At 44.7% G+C, this 19,475-nt stretch overlaps 1 protein-coding gene across 1 annotated transcript in view; it reads left to right on the forward strand.

Annotated features, from left to right (window-relative positions):
- Positions 1-19,475, forward strand: part of adam10a (ADAM metallopeptidase domain 10a) — a 208,873-nt gene that overhangs the window by 33,672 nt on the left and 155,726 nt on the right. The window contains 1 exon segment of the mRNA XM_072470713.1: positions 10,631-10,781. Coding sequence (XP_072326814.1) covers positions 10,631-10,781 — 151 coding nt within the window.

Genomic DNA, 19,475 nt, shown 5'->3' on the forward strand with positions numbered 1-19,475 from the left:
CAGGTATACTCGCGGACATCTTTAACTTCTCGCTACTCTGTTCAGAGGTTCCCACCTGCTTCAAGAATGCCACTAACATATCGGTGCCAAAGAAGAAAGAGGCAACGTGCCTCAACGACAACCGACCAGGGGCTGTTTAGCACAGGGCTAAATGGCTGGCTTTGAAAGCAGACCAAGGCAGGCCAGCAGCACGGTTCGATTCCCGTAACAGCCTCCCCGAACAGGCGCCGGAATGTGGCGACTCGGGGCTTTTCACAGTAACTTCATTTGAAGCCTACTTGTGACAATAAGCGATTTTCATTTCATTTCATTTCACCAGTGGCCTGACATTAAATGCTTTGAGAGGCTAGCCATGAGGCATATCAACTCCAACCTTCCAGATGGCCTGCCACTGCAATTCGCCTAACTGCACAACTGGTCCATAGCAGATACTATGACCCTGGGAAATCTCGACAATACCGATGTCAGATTGCTCCACCTTCAACTCAATAATCCCAGTCAAGCTCATATCGCAAAGAGTAGTGAGGCCGTGGAATGCCCTACCTGCTACAGTAGTGAACTCGCCAACATTGAGGGCATTTAAAAGTTTATTGGATAAACATATGGATGATAATGGCATAGTGTAGGTTAGATGGCTTTTGTTTCGGTGCAACATCGTGGGCCGAAGGGCCTGTACTGCGCTGTATTGTTCTATGTTCTATGTTCTATATCCAAATTCCAAAACCTAGGACTCGGTTTCGCCACCTGCAACTGGATCCTTGACTTCCTGACCCACAGACAGCATTCAGTCAGGATAAAGAATGACACCACCTCCATGATAGTTCTTATACCGGGGCCCCACAAGGCTGTGTACTTGGCCCCCCACATTTGGCTTCAACTCCATCTACAAATTTGCAATCGTCATGGGACGTATCTCAAACAAAGTGTCCGAGTACAGGAGAGAGTGGCATGGTGCAATGACAAAAATCTCTCCCTCAATGTCAAAACTAAGGAGCTGGTCATCGACAGGAAGCAAAGTGTCATCCATGAACGTCTGTATTAATGGTGCTGAGGTGCAAATGGTTGACAGCTTCAAATTCCTAGGTGTACACATCACCAATAATGCGTCGTGTTCCACCCGCTACGACCAAGAAAGCACAACAGCACCTGTACTTCCTCAGGAAACTAAGGAAATTCCGCATAACCACAATGCCTCTTACCAATTTTTACAGATGCACCATAGAAGGCATCCTATCTTTTTTTTTTCAAATTTAAAAAAAAAATTGACCACCCAATTCATTTTTTCCAATTAAGGGGCAATTTAACGTGGCCAATCCACCTCCCCTGCATATCTTTGGGTTGTGGGGGCGAAACCCACGCAAACACGGGGAGAATGTGCAAACTCCACACGGACAGTGACCCAGAGCCGGGATCGAACCTGGGACCCTGGTGCTGTGAGGCAGCAGGGCTAACCCTCTGTGCCACCGTGCTGCGAAAACATCCAGCCTGGCTGCATCACAGCCTGGTGTGGCAACTGCTCAGTCCAAGACCTTCAGAAACTACAGGAAGTAGTGATCGTCCCGCTCCATCACGCAAGCCTATCTGCACCTCCAGCTGCCTTGGGAAAGTGGGCAGCATAATCAAAGGCCCCTCCCACCCAGGTTATTCTCTCTTCCATTGGGCAGAAGATACAAAAGTCTGAGAGAGCGCACTAACTGATTCAAAAGTAGCTTCTTCCCCATTGTTACCAGACACATGAATGGCCCAAATATGGACTAAATTGATCTTTCTGCACAATGTTCTACAGTTGTAGCACTATATTCCGTATGCATCGCCTGATATTTATGTATTTATATTGTGTATTTATTTTATGTTTATGTTTTCATGTGTGGAGCGATTTGCCTGGACTGTATGCAAAAGAATACTTTTCACTGTACCTGTGTACACCTGATAATATCAACATGTCTATTGGGGCAGACATTTTTTTTATTGGGTAACATGAGACATTATTGCTCAGTGAATCAGAGGGTGCAACAGAATAGACATGCACTTTCTTGTACTTGGCAAAAAGAAACTGCTACATCTTGCCATCAAAATGAGCATCCTTGCCTTTGCAAAAAATGTATTTCCAGCTTGAACCTCCTGCATCAGCCCCAATCCATTCACCGGAAGCCCTGCTAAATAACATGGCACACTTCTAATATTAATTTGTTGCAACAATATTTACCTTCTCGAGTAAATAAATGTAGCTCATCTCCTTTTTTTTGTGTGCTGTAGTTACCAATCCGAAATTGTCCTTCAGCTGATACATTTGCCCAAACCTGACCTTATTGAATAAATTCTTAAAATATCCAATACAACGTACACTGTTGGATAGATGTGTTTCATTCCTGCTCACACTTTCTCTGTGGGGAAGAAGAGAGAAAGAGGGAGAAAGCGCTGACTGGTGGTGATTTAAAAAGTTTTTTTTTTTTTTTTTAAGAGCACCCAATTCTTTTTTTTTCCAATTAAGGGGCAATTTAGCATGGCCAATTCACCTACCCTGCACATCTTTTTGGGTTGTGAGGGTGAGACCCACGCAGAGTGTGCAAACTCCACACAGACAGTGGACCGGGATCAAACCCGGGTTCTCGGCGCTGGGAGGCAACAGTGCTAACCACTGTGCCACCGTGCTGCCCCTGTGGTGATTTAACCAAGGGTCACCAAACCTTGGGCGAGGGGCAAGGTTGAGAAGGTGTGGCCTTTTTGAATAACCTCATGAGCATTCCCATCCACAATATGCAGCTTGTACTTAGAGCAACAGCTGGAAGTGAGAGCTAATGCAAAGCTGAGGGTAGAAAAGCCAGGTATATTAATGCATGTATGTTGGCTTGAACCACATGGGCCACTGTTCGAAGCTACACTGGGAATGGGGATTTTTGTTACAAGCTTGGGTTCAAAAAGTTGGGGCTGTTCTCTGTGGAGCAAGGGAGATTGAGGGGCAATTTGCTTAAGGTAGGCAAGATTATGATAGGCTTGGATAAAGGTTGACAAGGAAAAACTCTTACCATTAGCTGGTGGTACAAGGACTGCCGTGGGGGCAACACGGTAGCATAGTGGTTAGCAATATGGCTTCACCGCACCAGGGTCCCAGTTCGATTCCCGGCTTGGGTCACTGTGGGAAGTCTGCATGTTATCCCCATGTCTGCGTGGGTTTCCTCCGGGTGCTCCGGTTGCCTCCCACAGCCCCAAGATGTGCAGGTTAGGTGGATTAGCCATGCTAAATTGCCCTTGGGTTAGATGGGGTTGCTGGGTTACGGAGATAGGGTGGAGGTGTGGGCTTGGGGAGGGTGCTCTTTCCAAGAGCCGGTGCAGACTCGATGGGCCGAATGGCGGCCATCTGCACTGTAAATTCTATGATTCTATGACTAGAGGACAGAGATGTAAGATTTATGGTAAAAGATGCAGAAGGAAATTGAGGATGAGTATTTTTTACACAGCAAGTGGTAATTACCTGAATGTCACTACTCTCATAGATAGTGGAAATATAAACAATCCATGATTTCAAAGGGATGGACACTTGAAACAAATTAATTTGCAGGCTGCAGGAAGTGGGATTGGCTGGATTGTTGATGTGGGGAGCTGCTGTAAACCCAATGGGCTGAAAGACTTCCTGTGCTGTAAATGACTATTAAATGTTGGTGTACAAAGAACAATATTTTCATCTTTGGGATGTGGCGGAAGGGCGGGTGGGGGAGTGTGACATTGTCAATGTGTGAAAGTTTATTTGAGCTATCGAGTCATGCATGTTGAAGGAAGAGGACTTAAAATGTACACTGGCACCTCACGGTCATTTGAAAATGGGTCTTGATTTTCTTGATAACCTGGCTGTATGGGGAGCAGGGAGGTGAGTGGGTGGTGAAGATCAAGGAGAAATGGGAAGCGGAATTGGGAATGGAGATCAATTGGGGAGTATGGAGTGCGGAACTGCGTAGGGTAAACAGGACTTCCTCTTGTGCAAGGATGAGCCTGATACAGTTTAAGGTGGTGCACAGGGTGCATATGACTCGAGCGAGAATGAGTAGGTTCTTGCAGGGGGTGGCAGATGAGTGTGTGAGGTGTGGGTGGGGGCCAGCGAATCATGCGCACATATTTTGGGTTTGCGAAAAATTTGGAAGATTCTGGGCGTGAGTGTTCGCGGTCTTAGCCATGGTAGTGGAGGAGGAGGTGGAACCGGACCTTTTGGTGGCGATATTTGGGGTTTCAGAGAAGCTGGAGCTCATGGAAAGGAGGAAGGCCGATGTCATGGCCTTCACCTCTCTGATTGCACGGCGGCGAATCTTACTGGAGTGGAGCTCTGCATCGCCACCGGGGATAGCAGCATGGTTGGGTGACCTGTACGACTTCCTGCGGTTAGAGATGAGTTAAGGGGTTCAGCGGGGGAGTTTGAGAAAAGTGGGGGATGTTTCTAAGCATGTTTGAGGAACTATTTTGCGCTGGAGCATGGGTAATGGGGGGGGGGGCAGACTGAAAAAGGGGAAAATTCTGTACAGACTGTATAGTTGATTGTTGGGAAGTACGTTTCCCGGGATGTTTACTTGCTGTAACCTGCTTTGCTACAAGTTTGTAATAAAATAGTTTTTTTTAAAAAGGAAACCTAGCTGTATGTCTAACCATAAGTTTAACACTGCATCAAAGAGAATACCTCACCCTGACAGGGTAATCTGAGGTAGACTGGCCACTTTTTAAGGCTGAAAGTGGCAGTCCAGGCCAGTTCATCCGTTTGCATGATACACAGTGCAAAATAACCTGATCAGCGTTGCCATGATCCTGCAGAACATCTTGCTACCTATTTCAGCAACAGGCTTTCATGGTGAGCAAATGGCACTGGCCTCCTTTACGAGGTTGCTGATGAGGCCAATCTTAGTGTGTGAAATTGTAAAAATCTCAGCACTTGTATTTAGCAGTGAAGGTCTGCTTGCAGTAGACTGGTAGAAAATGCCCCGGCAGATTTCTGAACCAGTGCATCAAGGAAATGGAGTCTATTTGCTCCATTCCAAGGTGAATTTCAGCACAGAATGGAGCCCATAAAGAGATGTAAGGAAATTATTACATGTTGCTGCGGATTTAAATGTAGCAAACTTATCAGAAACATGTATAAGGGGTAGGAGGTTACGTGTCATTAGATCAAAGACCGGTTTCTCATCGAACCTTACAAAAATGTTTGTTGTTGGCACTGTTGCCTCTCAGCGCCAGGGACACAGATTCAATTCCAGTCTTGGGTGACTGGATAGAGTTTGCATGTTCTCCCTGTGACTGCGTGATTTTCCTACAAGTGCTCCCGTTTCCTCGCTCTGTCCAATGAAGTGCAGGTTAGATGGATCGGCCATGCTAAATTGCCCTTTGGTATCCAAAGATGTGTAGGTTAGGAGTGGTTACGGAGATCAGAGTGGGCTGAGGTAGGATGCACTTTTACAGGCTCGGTATAGAATTTATGGGTCGAATGACCTCCTTCTGTTCTGTAGGGCTTCTAAGAATTGTACCGAGAGGATTCCATGGCAACACCATCTAATTTGGGCAGTCCTGGTGTTAAAACAACTCCACTGCATAAGTTGCGAAGTTCATAAGTTAACTGAATACTGATCTGCTTATTGAAGTGCCAGGCAACGACCATCTCCGGCAAGAGATCCGTGTGGAGTTTGCACATTCTCCCCGTGTCTGCGTGGGTTTCACCCCCACAACCCAAAGATGTGCAATTGAGGTGAATTGGTCACACTAAATTGCCCCTTAATTGGAAAGAAAAAGTAATTGGGTACTCTATTTTTAAAAATAAATTTAGTGTGCCCAATTCCTTTTTTCCAATTAAGGGGCAATTTAGCATGGCCAATCCACCTATCCTGCACATCTTTGGGTTATGGGGGCGAAACCCACGCAAACACTGGGATATGTGCGCAAACGCCACACGGACAGTGACCCAGAGCCGGGATCAAACCTGGGACCTCTGCGCCGTGAGGCAGCAATGCTAACCACCATGCCACTGTGCTGTAAATGTAAACAAAAAACAAATCGCTGAATTGCTGCACAATCAACATCCTGGGGGTTACCATTGATCAGAAACTGACCTGGATTAACCACATTATGACTGTGGCTACCAGGGCAGGTCAAAGACGAGGAGTCCTATGGCGGGTAATTCACCTGCTGGGTGACCCCCCGGGTGGACCCCCCCCCCCCCCCCCCCCCCCCCCACCACCACCACCACCACCACCACCACCACCACCAAATGCCTGTCCACCATCTAGAAGGCACAAGTCAGGAGTGCAATGGAATACTCTCCACATGCCTGGTTGAGTGCAACTCCAACTCCAGAAGCTCAACATCATCCTGGACAAAGCAACCCTCTTGATTGCTTCCCCTTCACAAACATTCAAACCCTCTACCACCGATGCACGGTGGCAGCCACGTGTGCCATATATAAGATGCACTGCAGTGACTCACCAAGGTTCCTTAGACAGCACCTTCCAAACCTGTGACCACGACCATCTAGATGGACAAGAGCAGCAGATACCTGGGAACCCCACCACCTGGAGGTTCCCCTCCAAGGCACTCACCACACTGACGTGGAAATATATCCCCGTTCCTTCGCTGTCGCTGGGGCAAAATCCTGGAATTCCCTCCCTAATAGCATAGTGGGTGTACCTACAACTTGAGGACTGCAGCCGTTCAAGAAGGCAACTCGCCACCACCTTCTGAAGAGCAACTGGGGATGGGCAATAAAGGCTGGCCTAACCAGCCATGTCCACATCCCGCAAATTAATTTTTTAAAGAAGGGTGCAGATTGCTATGATATAGCACAAATATCTATGGTTTTCTCAAGTAGTGAATAGGCTAGTAATGTCAAATACTGGCATTAACACATCATTGCTATTGATATGCAAATACTCTTTGGCTTTCTTTATTGTATGAAGCTTCAACAATTTTTTTAAAAATCGTAATCACTAATTGATCAACTTTACTGCCTTAATGTAGTGCAGTCATCTTATTTTCCCATCAGAACTGGGCACCAGCAATTCTGCTGTCTGTTTTGATACAATGTGCTGTAGACAAATTTATGTTTGTGAATGTATGTAACCTTTTTTTGATGTGGACTTTTTGGCTGCTAGGATTTGTAGTTAAAAAAGAAAGCGTTAGCAGACTTCAAAAGATTTTGTTTGTGATGTAACAGGATTTTTTTTTGGTTCTTGATTGCTGGCTACTCAGAATTAAATCAGTTTGCCTCCGCTGCCCTTGCCAATGGCTGTACTAGCCTTTTGATGCTGGTTATGCAGCTTAGGCTCCTGCATGAGGAAAGGACATGATTTTGTCTTTCTGGATGGCACGGTGGTGCAGTAGTTAGCACCGCTACCTCACGCAGTTGAGGTCCCAGGTTTGATCCTGGCCCCGGCTCACTGTCCGTGTGGAGTTTGCACATTCTCCCTGTGTCTGCGTGAGTTTCACCCTCGCAACCCAAAGATGTGCAGGTTAGGTGGATTGGACATGCTAAATTGCCCCTTAATTGGAAAAAATAATTGGCTACTCTAAATTTTAAAAAAAGATTTTGTTTTTCTGCTACCTTCTGCATGACTGGAAAAATTGTCAAGACTTTTTCACGATAGTTCTGACATGCTTGCAATTTGTGAAGTGTGCATTAAACCAATGCGTTACGGGGAGGCGATGGCACAGTGGTATTCGTAAACTAGAGACCCAGAGAAATGTTCTGTGGACCCAGGTTCAATTCCCACTACTGCAGATGGTGAAATTTGAATTCAATAAAAATATGTAATTAAAAGTCTAATGGTGACCATGAAACCATTGTCGATTGTCCTCCGCTCCCACCTGGTTCACTAATGTCCTTTTAGGGAAGGAAATCTGCCATCCTTACCTGGTCTAGCCTACATGTAACTCCTGATCCACAGCAATGTGGTTGACTCTTATCTCTTTCTCTTTCCACCCCCCAAGGACCAAGGGCAATTAGGGTTAGGTAATAAATGCTGGCACAGCCTGCGACACCCACATTGAATAAGAAAAACAAAGTCTGAACAGCGCCCCTGTGGCAGATTTTACCATGAAGCTAAAATAATCTTTGCAAATTGTTGCGGCTGAAGCAAATGTTGTTTGACTAACTTTCTCTTCACTGGCCATGGCTTTGTGTATTTAGAGGGAGTGTTCTGACTTTTTTAGTAATGGATACTAAGCAGACTTTCGGGGCAAGTATAAATCAGAAGAAAAGATTACACACACCGCTCTGAAATGTAAACACACCAAAAAACATTCACGCCCTCATGAACGCTCAGTCCCTTAAGAACAGTGAAAACACGCATGAGTATAATGGGTTCTAGAGAAAAGAACATGCAGCTGGAACATTAACAGAATACAAGCTGCAAATGACGTGTTTCTATCTTTAAGATGCCCATGTTTCAGGCCTGGGTGTTGGCTCGTGGTTCTTTGCATGAATGGAAATGAGAAGTCTCTCTGTTTCCAGATGAGGTTGTGACCAATCTCGATCTCTCTTTTGCTCTCTCGCGCTCTCTCTCTGGGGTGACTGGTTGTTCTTCAGACAGGTTTCTGTTCCCTTGCTGGAGGAATGGCGTGTCTCATCCTGTTGGTTTCCAGATTCCTTTCTGTTGCTTGTTCTTGGAGAAACGAGATATGTTCTGAAGTCAGTTTTGATCATGTGACCAATTGATTTAACGTTGGAGGCCATTGCTCCACTTGCGGGAATGAATGATGGCTGTTCACACCTGTCAATGATTTTTTTACAATAAATTTAGAGTGCCCCAATTATTTTTTCCCAACCCTGCACATCTTGGGGTTGTGGGGGCGAAACCCATGCAAACACTGGGAGAATATGCAAACTCCACACGGACTGTGACCCAGAGCCGGTCGAACCTGGGATCTTGGCACTGAGGCAGCAGGGCTAGCCAACTGTGCCACCGTGCTGCCCTTCACACCTGTCAACGATGTGTGGCTTTCACTGCATCGCTCATTGGGCTAGATCTCACAGAATTTAATTTGAGTTTCAGTAAACACCCAGTCAATGTGCAATGCAATTCACAAGTGGTTTCACATCTTTGATTTATTTTCAAGGGAGGGTATTCCATCCATAGTCATTTACATTTTTGGAACTTTGCAGAGACTCTAGTTGGTTCATTGCCTGTGCAGAAACCACACAAGTGCACCTGACCCCTGGACATCTTTTTGCACTTTGTCCATTTTTAAAGCCAATTTCAGCAAGTCCACATTGTATTCAGTCCATACCTTGAAAGTTAGCACTGATATTTTACTGGGCATCACAGTACACGGGATGTGAAGTTTTACTGTTTCAATTAAACCCTGTTCGCATTTTAACAAAACCACTACATATTGTCTCTTCAGTGTGAGTGGATTAAATGTATGTTTGACATGCTAATCAACCTCCAGTATGGTTCATGACTGAAATGAGTGTTACCAGGTAGTGAGAGATTATTTTGTTCCCCACTTGAACAATGTGCCTTTGTGGGAATGAAGATTTAAGCTCAACAAGACAAAAACCTGTGACTGCGAAGCAAGCTATTGATCTGAACTGTATCTCCGTATGGTGTCAGTTGCTCCACAGAAGGAATTGACTTTTTTACATTTTGGTTATTGATCATGTCTATCACACCTGTACTGATGTATAACATTAATAGATCCAAAGAATAACAGGCATTGCCCATGCTGTTTCGTGCATTGAATGATTTTGTTCTTTAAAAGAACATGGATTGGAACTGCAACTATTGACGGTAAAATGAGAAGTCATGGGGGAAAAAGTTGTTTAAATTGGAAAAAGGCTCCACCTCCCCCCGCCCCCATTAATCTACTGCCAAAGTGCAGTTGACCCAAGCTTTGGGAGCAGCTGGATGTTATGAATATGTAGCACTACCACCAACCAAATCAAGATCAGTAATCCCACTATCTTCAACTGACTTTCACTGGTTCTCTTCTTCCCCACTGTCTCGGTCACCTTCCTCTTTCTCTCCACCCCCCACCCCCAAAATAATAATGATCATTATATGTGAATAGGACTCTCATTATTAGGATTCCAATGACCAGAGTTAGTCAATAGATCAGATCAAAGTGATGGTGTTTGGTGCTTTTCAGGCAAATGTTGAGCTCCAGGGACAGATTGAAGTCGGTCAAGCCAAGTTTTTATTTCACACTTGGGCCTGCCTGGAGAAAATTATAACTTTTTTTTTAAAAATCGGTGATAGTTGAGTCATGCTGTTCAGTCATCAAGTTTGGATTTTCCCACTATTACTAACAACCCAGATGCTCATTGATGAGTAGCTACAGTGTTCAAGTCGGTATTGCCTCCACTATCTGCTATGTGGTTGACTTATAGAACTATTAACTTGGGAGAAGAAATAATATATTTTGTTTGGAAAACATTTAATGTACTGCAAACAATTGGGGGAAAAACGCTTTGAAGCTGGAATTTCTGAGTGAACTTGAGTTGAATGAATAACATGATGACTCGATAAGCTCTGTACTGAGGGTATCGATTTTGTTGTTTACCTTATTCATGTTCTTTGGGCTTTAATCTTGAGGAACGACAATTAAGAAGTAAACTTTGATTATTGTATGTGACTGTATTTAATACTGCTTGTTTGGTTTACAGGGCACTTTGGAAATCCTTTAAGCAAGTACATTAGACATTATGAAGGTCTGTCATATGACACAGATATGCTGCATCAGAAGCATCAACGTGCCAAGAGGTCAATATTGCACGATGGCCAGTTTGTCCATTTGGATTTCCATGCACATGGCCGGTATGTACTGCAAAGTTAAAACTCATTCCTCCAGAACTTGAGTTCAGCATGACCCGACTGTATTTTCAAAAATTCTATTGACAAGTATCTGCTCTATTTCTCAAATGTATTACATATTACTTTAGCAGAATCCCCATTTTTACCTCTCTGAAGAGTATGATTGTACCTTCAGTGATTTCTGTTTGCTCTGGTCCCTGCTCAGAAGATTTAGACCAATACATCTACACACATGGGTAGAATCAGTAGCTGTGCAGTAGTATATCATTCAACTGATTTCCATTTTTACCTGGAGACTAGCACTGCCAATGACCCATGCCCAAACTGACCCGAGATTTGATTGTCCACAAGAAAAGAGTGAAATTTTTTTGTTTAACTAAAAAGGTGTTGCTAAGCATTGGCATTGGTTCTTCTGCGAGGTATAAATCATGAGCTTGGCTCGGCATTTAAATTCATACTCTCTTCTGTTCTGGGACCTTTGCTTTTTGTGGTTTTTATAAATTACTTGGATGACGAAGTGGAAGGGTGGGTTCGTAAGTTTGCCGATGACACGAAGGTTGATGGAGTTGTAGATAGTGTTGAGGGCTGTTGCAAGTTACAAGACATTGAGAGGATGCAGAGCTGGGCTGAGAAATGGCAGATGGAGTTCAGCCTAGATAAATGTGAAGTGATTTGTTTTGGAAGGTCGATTTTGAATGCTGAATACAGGGTTAAAGGCAGGATTCTTGGAAGTGTGGGGGAACAGAGGGATCTTGGGGTCCACATACACAGATCCCTCAAAGTTGCCACCCAGGTTGATGGGGTTGTTCCGAACGCACATGGTGTGTTGGCTTTCATTAACAGGGATTGAGTTTAACAGCTGAGAGATTTTGCTGCAGCTTTATAAAACCCTGGGTAGGCCACACTTGGAATATTGTGTCCAGTTCTGGTCACCTCATTATAGGAAAGATGTGGGTGCAGAGGAGATTTACCAGGATGCTGCCTGTACTGGAGGGTCTGTCTTCTGAAGAAAGGTTGAGGGATCTAGGGCTTTTCTCACTGAAGCGAAGAAGGCAGAGAGGTGACTTGATAGAGGGGTACAAGGTGCTGAGAGACATTGATAGCCAGAGACTTTCCCCCAGGGCGGAAATGGCTGTCATGGGGGGGACGTAATTTTAAGGTGATTGGAGTAAGGTATAGGGGAGATGTCAGAGGTTAGGCTCTTTATACAGAGAATGGTGGGTGCGTGGAATGCACTGCCAGCGGAGGTGGTGGAGTCCGTGTCATTAAGCGACTCTTGGACAGGCACATGGACAGCAATAAATTGAAGGAGTGTAGCTTAGGTTGATCTTCGATTAGGATAAATGGTTGGCACAACATTGTGGGTTGAAGGGTCTGTAACTGTATAGTTCTACAATCTATGTTCTATGATTGTTTCACTGATCTGGAATAGGTTTTGGCTCTCTCCTGCAAATCTAATCCTCTGAGGGCTGTGAAAATCAGTTTAATAATTCAACAAATTGTGTTGGTATCTGTTGCTCATGAGAATGTTGCACTGTTTTTGAAGTGTTCAATAGATAGCTATAATTGCTTATCACTGGAACCACCCATCTTCAGAAAGGATTTGCCTAAAGCTATGGAATTCCTGAATGAAAAATGCTTCAATTAAATGGTCAAATGTGGAACATCACCTCAAAGCAACCTATAACAAGCTTAAAAAAAACTGCAACGCTGCTGGTTCTGCAAGTGGTGTTATTGTGAACTTCCAATTGAAGTGGCAGTTATTCAACCTACATGGACCTTGCAGCACCAAACTAAAACTGTGTCTTTCTCATTTTTGCATCTAAGGTTGAATGCTAGAAATTAAATCAAAATGCCAGAAATGCGCACTGATCCGATAGCATTTAAAGTTAATTGATAGCTGGAAGACATCCCATCAAAATAATTTGAGTACCACCTTGTACCCTGTGGAAGTGTGAGAGCTCTTTGTTTCTTTCATGAATATCAGGATTTGTTTTGAGTTTAGATGAATCTAAAAAATGTATTCAAATGTGTTTGTCGTGTTGATCAAAGTAAGTCGCATGAAAACACAATGTTTTACGGCATTGGAGAATTGGAGCATATCTTTCCACCTGTAACTTTCGTTTCTGTCATTCTTTTAAGATCTAATTACTGCTTGGGTTTCTATTTGAAAATGACCCAGTTCCAGACAAGGGTGGATATGTTCAAAACCTCATGCGCATTTATCGAACTTCCTTGCATCTCATTGCGTGAGCTGCAGTTGTGGTTTTATCAAACCACTTCCATTATTTCCATATCCTCTGAAGATAATCTGATCCCTCTGTCAGTTGATGCCAGAACATTCTGCAGAACAAATGAAGTCACTTCGATCTGATAATTCAGTTTTTCTTCCATGCCACTTGCTAGAATTCCCAATTTGCCTGCACTGCTCTAGTGAGCAATCAAGTAGCATCCAGTTGTTTCCTCATAGAAAGGACAATGGGAGGTGAATTTCAGGGTGATGCTCTCGTGTTGCATCTGTCAACCACTTCAGCTGCACTGATGAAAACATGCAATGGCGGCTACTTAAATTTGAGAAAAGGAGCATTTTACATGCTGCTAAAAGTATTAATTCTAACGTTTAATTCCTACCTGAAACCGCAATAGAATCCAGTTTTTAAAATATTTTCTCAACTGTTATGGGCCAGGGTTTAGAAAACCCCAAAGTGTATCGTGGAGTTCACCAGACCCACAACTTTTAATAGACTGTGATATGGGGAGCACACAGCCGACTCTACAGGTGTGCTACAGCAGAAATGGAAAAGTAACCATGTTTATTCTATGATCTCGAGTTAACCTTTTTAAACAATACAGTGAACATCTTGGCAACCATTAATTCAAATACAACCCCCAAAGACGACAACACTAAGTAATCCTTAATAACTTCCCAAACGCCATCCAGAAGTCAAAAGAAACACTTTTTAACAGAAGCACATCAGGTTTACATTCACTACTGAGAACATTTATAATTCTGAAATCAACACATGATCAAGAGATAGTATTTTCATGGCAGAGAGATCAACAGTACACCTGCTCTGTCTGGCTTCAGCTCCAACACGGAAACAAAACTAAAACACACCCTGCAGCAAACAGCCTAAAACGAAAGTAAAAAGCCGACACAGCCCAGCTCCACCTGCACTCTGACATCACTGCAGTAATATGAGCAGCCAACCATTTCTTAAAGCGACATTCTCATGACATAACAGCCTGCATATAATAGGAATTCCGATTGCCAGGAAGGCCAAGAATGTTCTCCTCTTAAGTTGGAGCCAGTTATTACATCACATTCTGACTTCCAAAATGGAGACATATTAGCAGCCAAGATTGTATTGTTGGGGCGGCACGGTAGCACAGTGGTTAGCACTGTTGCTTCACAACTCCAAGGTTCCAGGTTCGATTCCCGGCTTGGGTCACTGTCTGTGCAGAGTCTGCATGTTCTCTCTGTGTCTGTGTCAGTTTCCTCCCGCAGTCCAAAGATGTGCAGGTTAGGTGGATTGGCCATGCTAACTTGCCCTTGGTGTCCAAAAAAGGTCAGATGGGGTTACTAGGTTACGGGACAGGGCGAAGGTGTGGGCTTCAAGTTGGATGCTCTTTCCAAGGGCCAGTGCAGGCTCGATGGGCTGAATGGCCTCCTGCACTGTAAATTCTATGATAATGTGATGGCGGTCAAAGGAGTTGCACTGAATGTCACAAAAAAAACTACCATGTTTGTTCATATATTTTTGCATGTGAAGCTGCATCGGTTTGCTGTAGTATTTTGGAAATTATGGTATCTTGTACACTTGGCATGTGAACCTTCCCCAGATTGAGCCACTGTTGAACCGGATTTTAAGCAGTAAATTTAAACTCGTAATGGAGTCAGAGTTTGCTTGGGTTGTGCACAAATGACAGCGAACCCAAAATTTGAATCCATCACTTTTTAAAAATGTAGATATTTTATTACAAACAATATGAAAGTTTCCACAATCATAAAGCACACACAAACATAATACAGACAGTTTGTTGTATTATGTATTTATAGGCTAACTAATTTTACCCCCAAAACAGAAAAACCCAGTCTCTTTTCCCCCTCCGTTCCCCCCCGCCCCCAAAAATTGTGACAAAAACCAGATCTTTTGAAAATGGAGATGAATGGCCTCCACTTGAATGGAATCCCGTCTCCGACCCCTGAAGAACGAACGTAATTTTCTCTATTTGTAGAAACACAAACCGGAACCTCGGGAGAATGTTCATTTTTATAGTCTGTTCTTGACCCGCCAAGGAAAGTGAGAGAGCATCCCATCACCTCTGGTCCTCTCACCCCATCCACCTTGCTGGCCAAGTTCAATTTGTGCATGAGCCACTCATGAGCCATCCGAATAACAAGATACCAGAATCACATTTTGGGCAGCTTGAATGGCAAGGTTCTCAAGTCTGCACACCTACCCAAGGGATTTACCGGGTAGACCTCCCTCTTGGTCATATTAAGTTTATACCCTGAGAAGGATCCAAACGTATTTGACAAGCCCATGCTCTTTCCCCATACATGAGAGAGGGTCCGAAACGTACAGCAACAAGTTGTCCGCATAAAGGGATTCCCTCTGCTCTCTACGCATCCCTTTCAGTGCCTCTCCATTCCTTCACTGACTTAAATGTGATGGCCAGGGTTTCAATAGCTAGTGCAAACGGGGACAAAAGGCATCCTTGTCTCGTGCCCATGGGCAGCCGGAAGTATCCCGAGCTCACTGCATTCGTTCTAACACTCGCCGTGGGGGAAGTATATAACAAGCTCACCCAGGCGTTGGCCCAAACCTGAACCGTCTCAGGACCACTGAAAGGTACCTCTATTCCACCCGATGTCCATAGAAATAATTTCTTCTGGAACCGTCCCCCAACATGTGGTCGTGACCAGATTCAAAAGCCACCTGATGTTACTTGACAATTGGCGACCCTTGCCAAAGCCAGTCTGATCCTTGGAAACCATCTCCGGAACGCATCCCTCCAAACACCTCGCCAGGACCTTTGCTAGCACCTTTGCATCAATGTTCAACAAGGAACTGGAACCTGTGAGACTCATGTTCCACCAGATTCTTATCTGTCTTTGGGATCAGGGAGATGGACACCTGCGCCAGCATGGCTGGCAATTCCCCCGTGACAACCAATTGTTATACATCCCAGTAGATGTGGTGTCAGCGATGCTGCAGATTGCTTGTAAAATTCCACCAGAAAGCCATCAGGTCCGATGTTTTCCCCAATTGCATAGAACCAATGCATTCCATTATCTCCTGCAGTCCCAATGACACCTCCAATCCCTGTTCCCTCCACCTTGGGAAATCCAACCCATCTAAAATTTGCTCCATTCTTGAGTCCTCCACCAAGGACTCGAGCCTAAACAGTCCCTGATAAGATGCCTCAAATACTTCACTGATCTTCTCTATAGCCGTCACCAGCCTCCCCCTCATCCTTAAACTGAGCTATGTCTCGTGTAGCTGCCTGTCATCTCAACTGGTGAGCTAACAGACAGCTGGCCTTCTCCCCATATTTGTAGAATACACCCAGTTAATGACGCAACTGGCTCACCGCCTTCCCTATCAATACCAGATCAAACTCCACTTGCAACCTCTTCTCTCCACTTGCAGCTCTTTTGTTGATGCCACTGAATACTGCTGGTCCACTTCCAAAAAAGCATTGGCTTTTCCATCTTTGCGACCTTGTCCCTGTGGGCCTTATAAGATATTACCACTCCTCTAATTACCACCTTCAGCGCTTCCCGAAATGTGGAGGGTGATAACTCCCCCTCAAACTCCACATGGTTCTCTATGGCCGAGGCTACCTTTGCGCAAAAATCTTGTCTTGTCAGGAGTGCCGAATCTAACCTCCCGAGGTCCGCTGGGTTGGACCTTTTACTTACCTTGCGTACACATAATGTGGCGCATAGTCTGATATCACTATTGTAGTATTCCGCCCTAACAATCGCCAGGAATATCGAATTTTGCCACCGCCAAACCACCCGTTTGTTGAACATAATCGCAGCCCCTCAACTTTTAATCAAAACCCGAGTGGAACCCCTGTCTCACCCATACTTTCCTTCGCCTCGCCTGATCCTTCATAATTTAATGTGTCTCCTGCAAGAAGACAATGCCCACCTTCAAGCTCTTCATATGAGCAAACACCACCTTTTACCCGGGCTGTTCAGCCCCCTCAGGATCCATGTCACCACCCTCTCGGGGGCGGGGGGGGGTGGGGGGGGGGGGGGGGGGGGGGGGGGGGGGGCTTTGGATAGCTCCTCCCTCTGTTAAGGTCTGCCATCCCAACCTGATGCGGAGGTCTGGCGGGGGTATTCACAGACATCTTCAACCTCTCTTTACAACAATCTGGGTCCCTATCTGCTTCAAGAAGACTACCATCATCCCTGTACCAAAAAAAAAGTCAAGCAGCATGCCTTAATGACTATCGTCCAGTGGATCTGACATCCATCATCATGAAGTGCTTCAAAAGGTTAGTCAAGGCACAAATCAACTCCAGCCTCCTGGATTGCCTTGATCCACTACAGTTCGCCTACCGCTGCAACAGGTCCACAGCAGATGCCATCTCCATGGCCCTGCACTCTACCCTGGAACACCGAGATAACAAAAACACCTATGTCAGACTCCTATTTATCGACTACAGCTCAGCCTTCAACACCCTCTTTCCTACGAAACTCGTCTTCAAACTCCGTGGCCTTGGCCTCGGCTCCTTCCTCTGCGACTGGATCCTGAACTTTCTAACCCACAGGCCACAATCAGTACAGACAGGCAACAACACCTCCTCGACGATCATTCTCAACACCGGTGCCCCACAAGGCTGTGTCCTCAGCCTCCTACTATACTCCCCATACACCTATGACTGTGTGGCCAAATTCCCCTCCAACTCGATTTTCAATTTTGCTGATGACATCACCGTAGTGGGTCGGATTTCAAACAATGACGAGACAGAGTACACGAATGAGATAGAGAATCTGGTGAACTGATGCGACGACAATAATCTTTCCCACAATGTTAACAAAACAAAGGAGATTGTCATCGACTTCAGGAAGCATAGTGGAGAACATGCCCCTGTCTACATCAATGGGAACAAAGTAGAAAGTGTCGAGAGCTTCAAGTTTTTAGGTGTACGGATCCCCAACAGCCTGTCCTGGTCTCTTTTCTCTCCCCCCCCCCCCCCCCCCCCCCCCCCCCCCCCCCCCCCCCCCACATGCCAACACTATAGTTAAAAAAGCCCACCAACGATTCTTACTTTCTCAGAAGACGAAGGAAATTTGGCATGTCAGCTATGACCCTCACCAACTTCTCCAGATGCACCATAGAAAGCATTCTTTCTGGTTGTATCACAGCTTGGTATGGAGCTTGCTCTGCCCAAGACCGCAGGAAACTACAAAAGATCGTGAATGTAGCCCAGTCCATCATGCAAACCAGCCTCCCATCCATTCACTCCATCTATACTTCCCACTGCCTCAAAAAGGCAGCCAGCATAATTAAGGACCCCACGCACCACGGATATACTCTCTTCCACCACCTTCCGTCAGGAAAAAGATACCAAAGTTTGAGGTCACGTACCAACCAACTCGAGAACAGCTTCTTCCCTACTGCCACCAGACTTTTGAATGTACCTACCTCGTATTAAGTTGATCTTTTCTCTACACCTTGCTATAACTGTAACATTATATTCTGCAATGTCTCCTTCCTTCCCTATGTACGGTATGCATTGTTTGTCCAGCATGCAAGAAACAATACTTTTCACTGTATACTAATACATGTGACAATAATAAATCAAATCAAGATCTTTCTCAATCCAGGCCCACCTGAAGATGGGGTCCAGCCTAAATGGCTGCGTTCTCTGTCCCCACCTATACTTGGCCACAAAGACATTTGTGTCACCAGTATACTACTCTCCCACTCTGATTGAACTCAAGTCAACTGACTTGCTTCTCTGAAGAGATTGGCTACTGTTAGCCAATTTTTCTCTGGTTGTACATCCACATCATTAAATTGCCCATGATTCAATATGAATTTGGCTTGGAGCAGCCTGATGGGAAACACATTGTAGAAATAACATACCCTTATTTACCACTCTTAAACCAATCTACCACTCTTAAACCAATCTATCTTATGATTGAAATCTTCCTTGGTTCAGTTGCTTCGACAATGTTTCTAATTGTCAGCATTTTGCTGCTTTGGATCTCTTGCACTGCTTATCGGACGATAATAAAGTCCAGGAACTATTCCCCCAAATAGGTTCAGCTACTTTATCATAATATTTCATTCGTATGTTCAAATATTGTAAGGAAATTCTTGATCTTGTCATTGCTCTTTTGCCTACTCTTGGTGTTTCTGAGTATTTTCCACGAGGATTATTCCATTCCCAGTACCGCCCTAGCCCAAGGCATGTCTCTTGGGTGTTGTTGTATCGATAAGTCTTTTCATGGCAATTGGGCCTCCAGTCCACCCAATTTACTTTCTACATGCACAAAACATGTATTCTGGAATACAACACAGAACCTGCCTCTGTTGCCAATCTTATTCTCTAATTAAAAATCCTTAAGATTTAATCCCCAGCCAAACATTAGTCATTTTAACATCAACTTTGTCCCAGAACTCGGGCGAATCCTGTACCTTCGATTTCATTTAGTAACCTGGTTCC

The sequence above is a fragment of the Scyliorhinus torazame genome, chromosome 12 (genome assembly GCF_047496885.1).
Source record: "Scyliorhinus torazame isolate Kashiwa2021f chromosome 12, sScyTor2.1, whole genome shotgun sequence".
Lineage (NCBI taxonomy): Eukaryota > Metazoa > Chordata > Chondrichthyes > Carcharhiniformes > Scyliorhinidae > Scyliorhinus > Scyliorhinus torazame.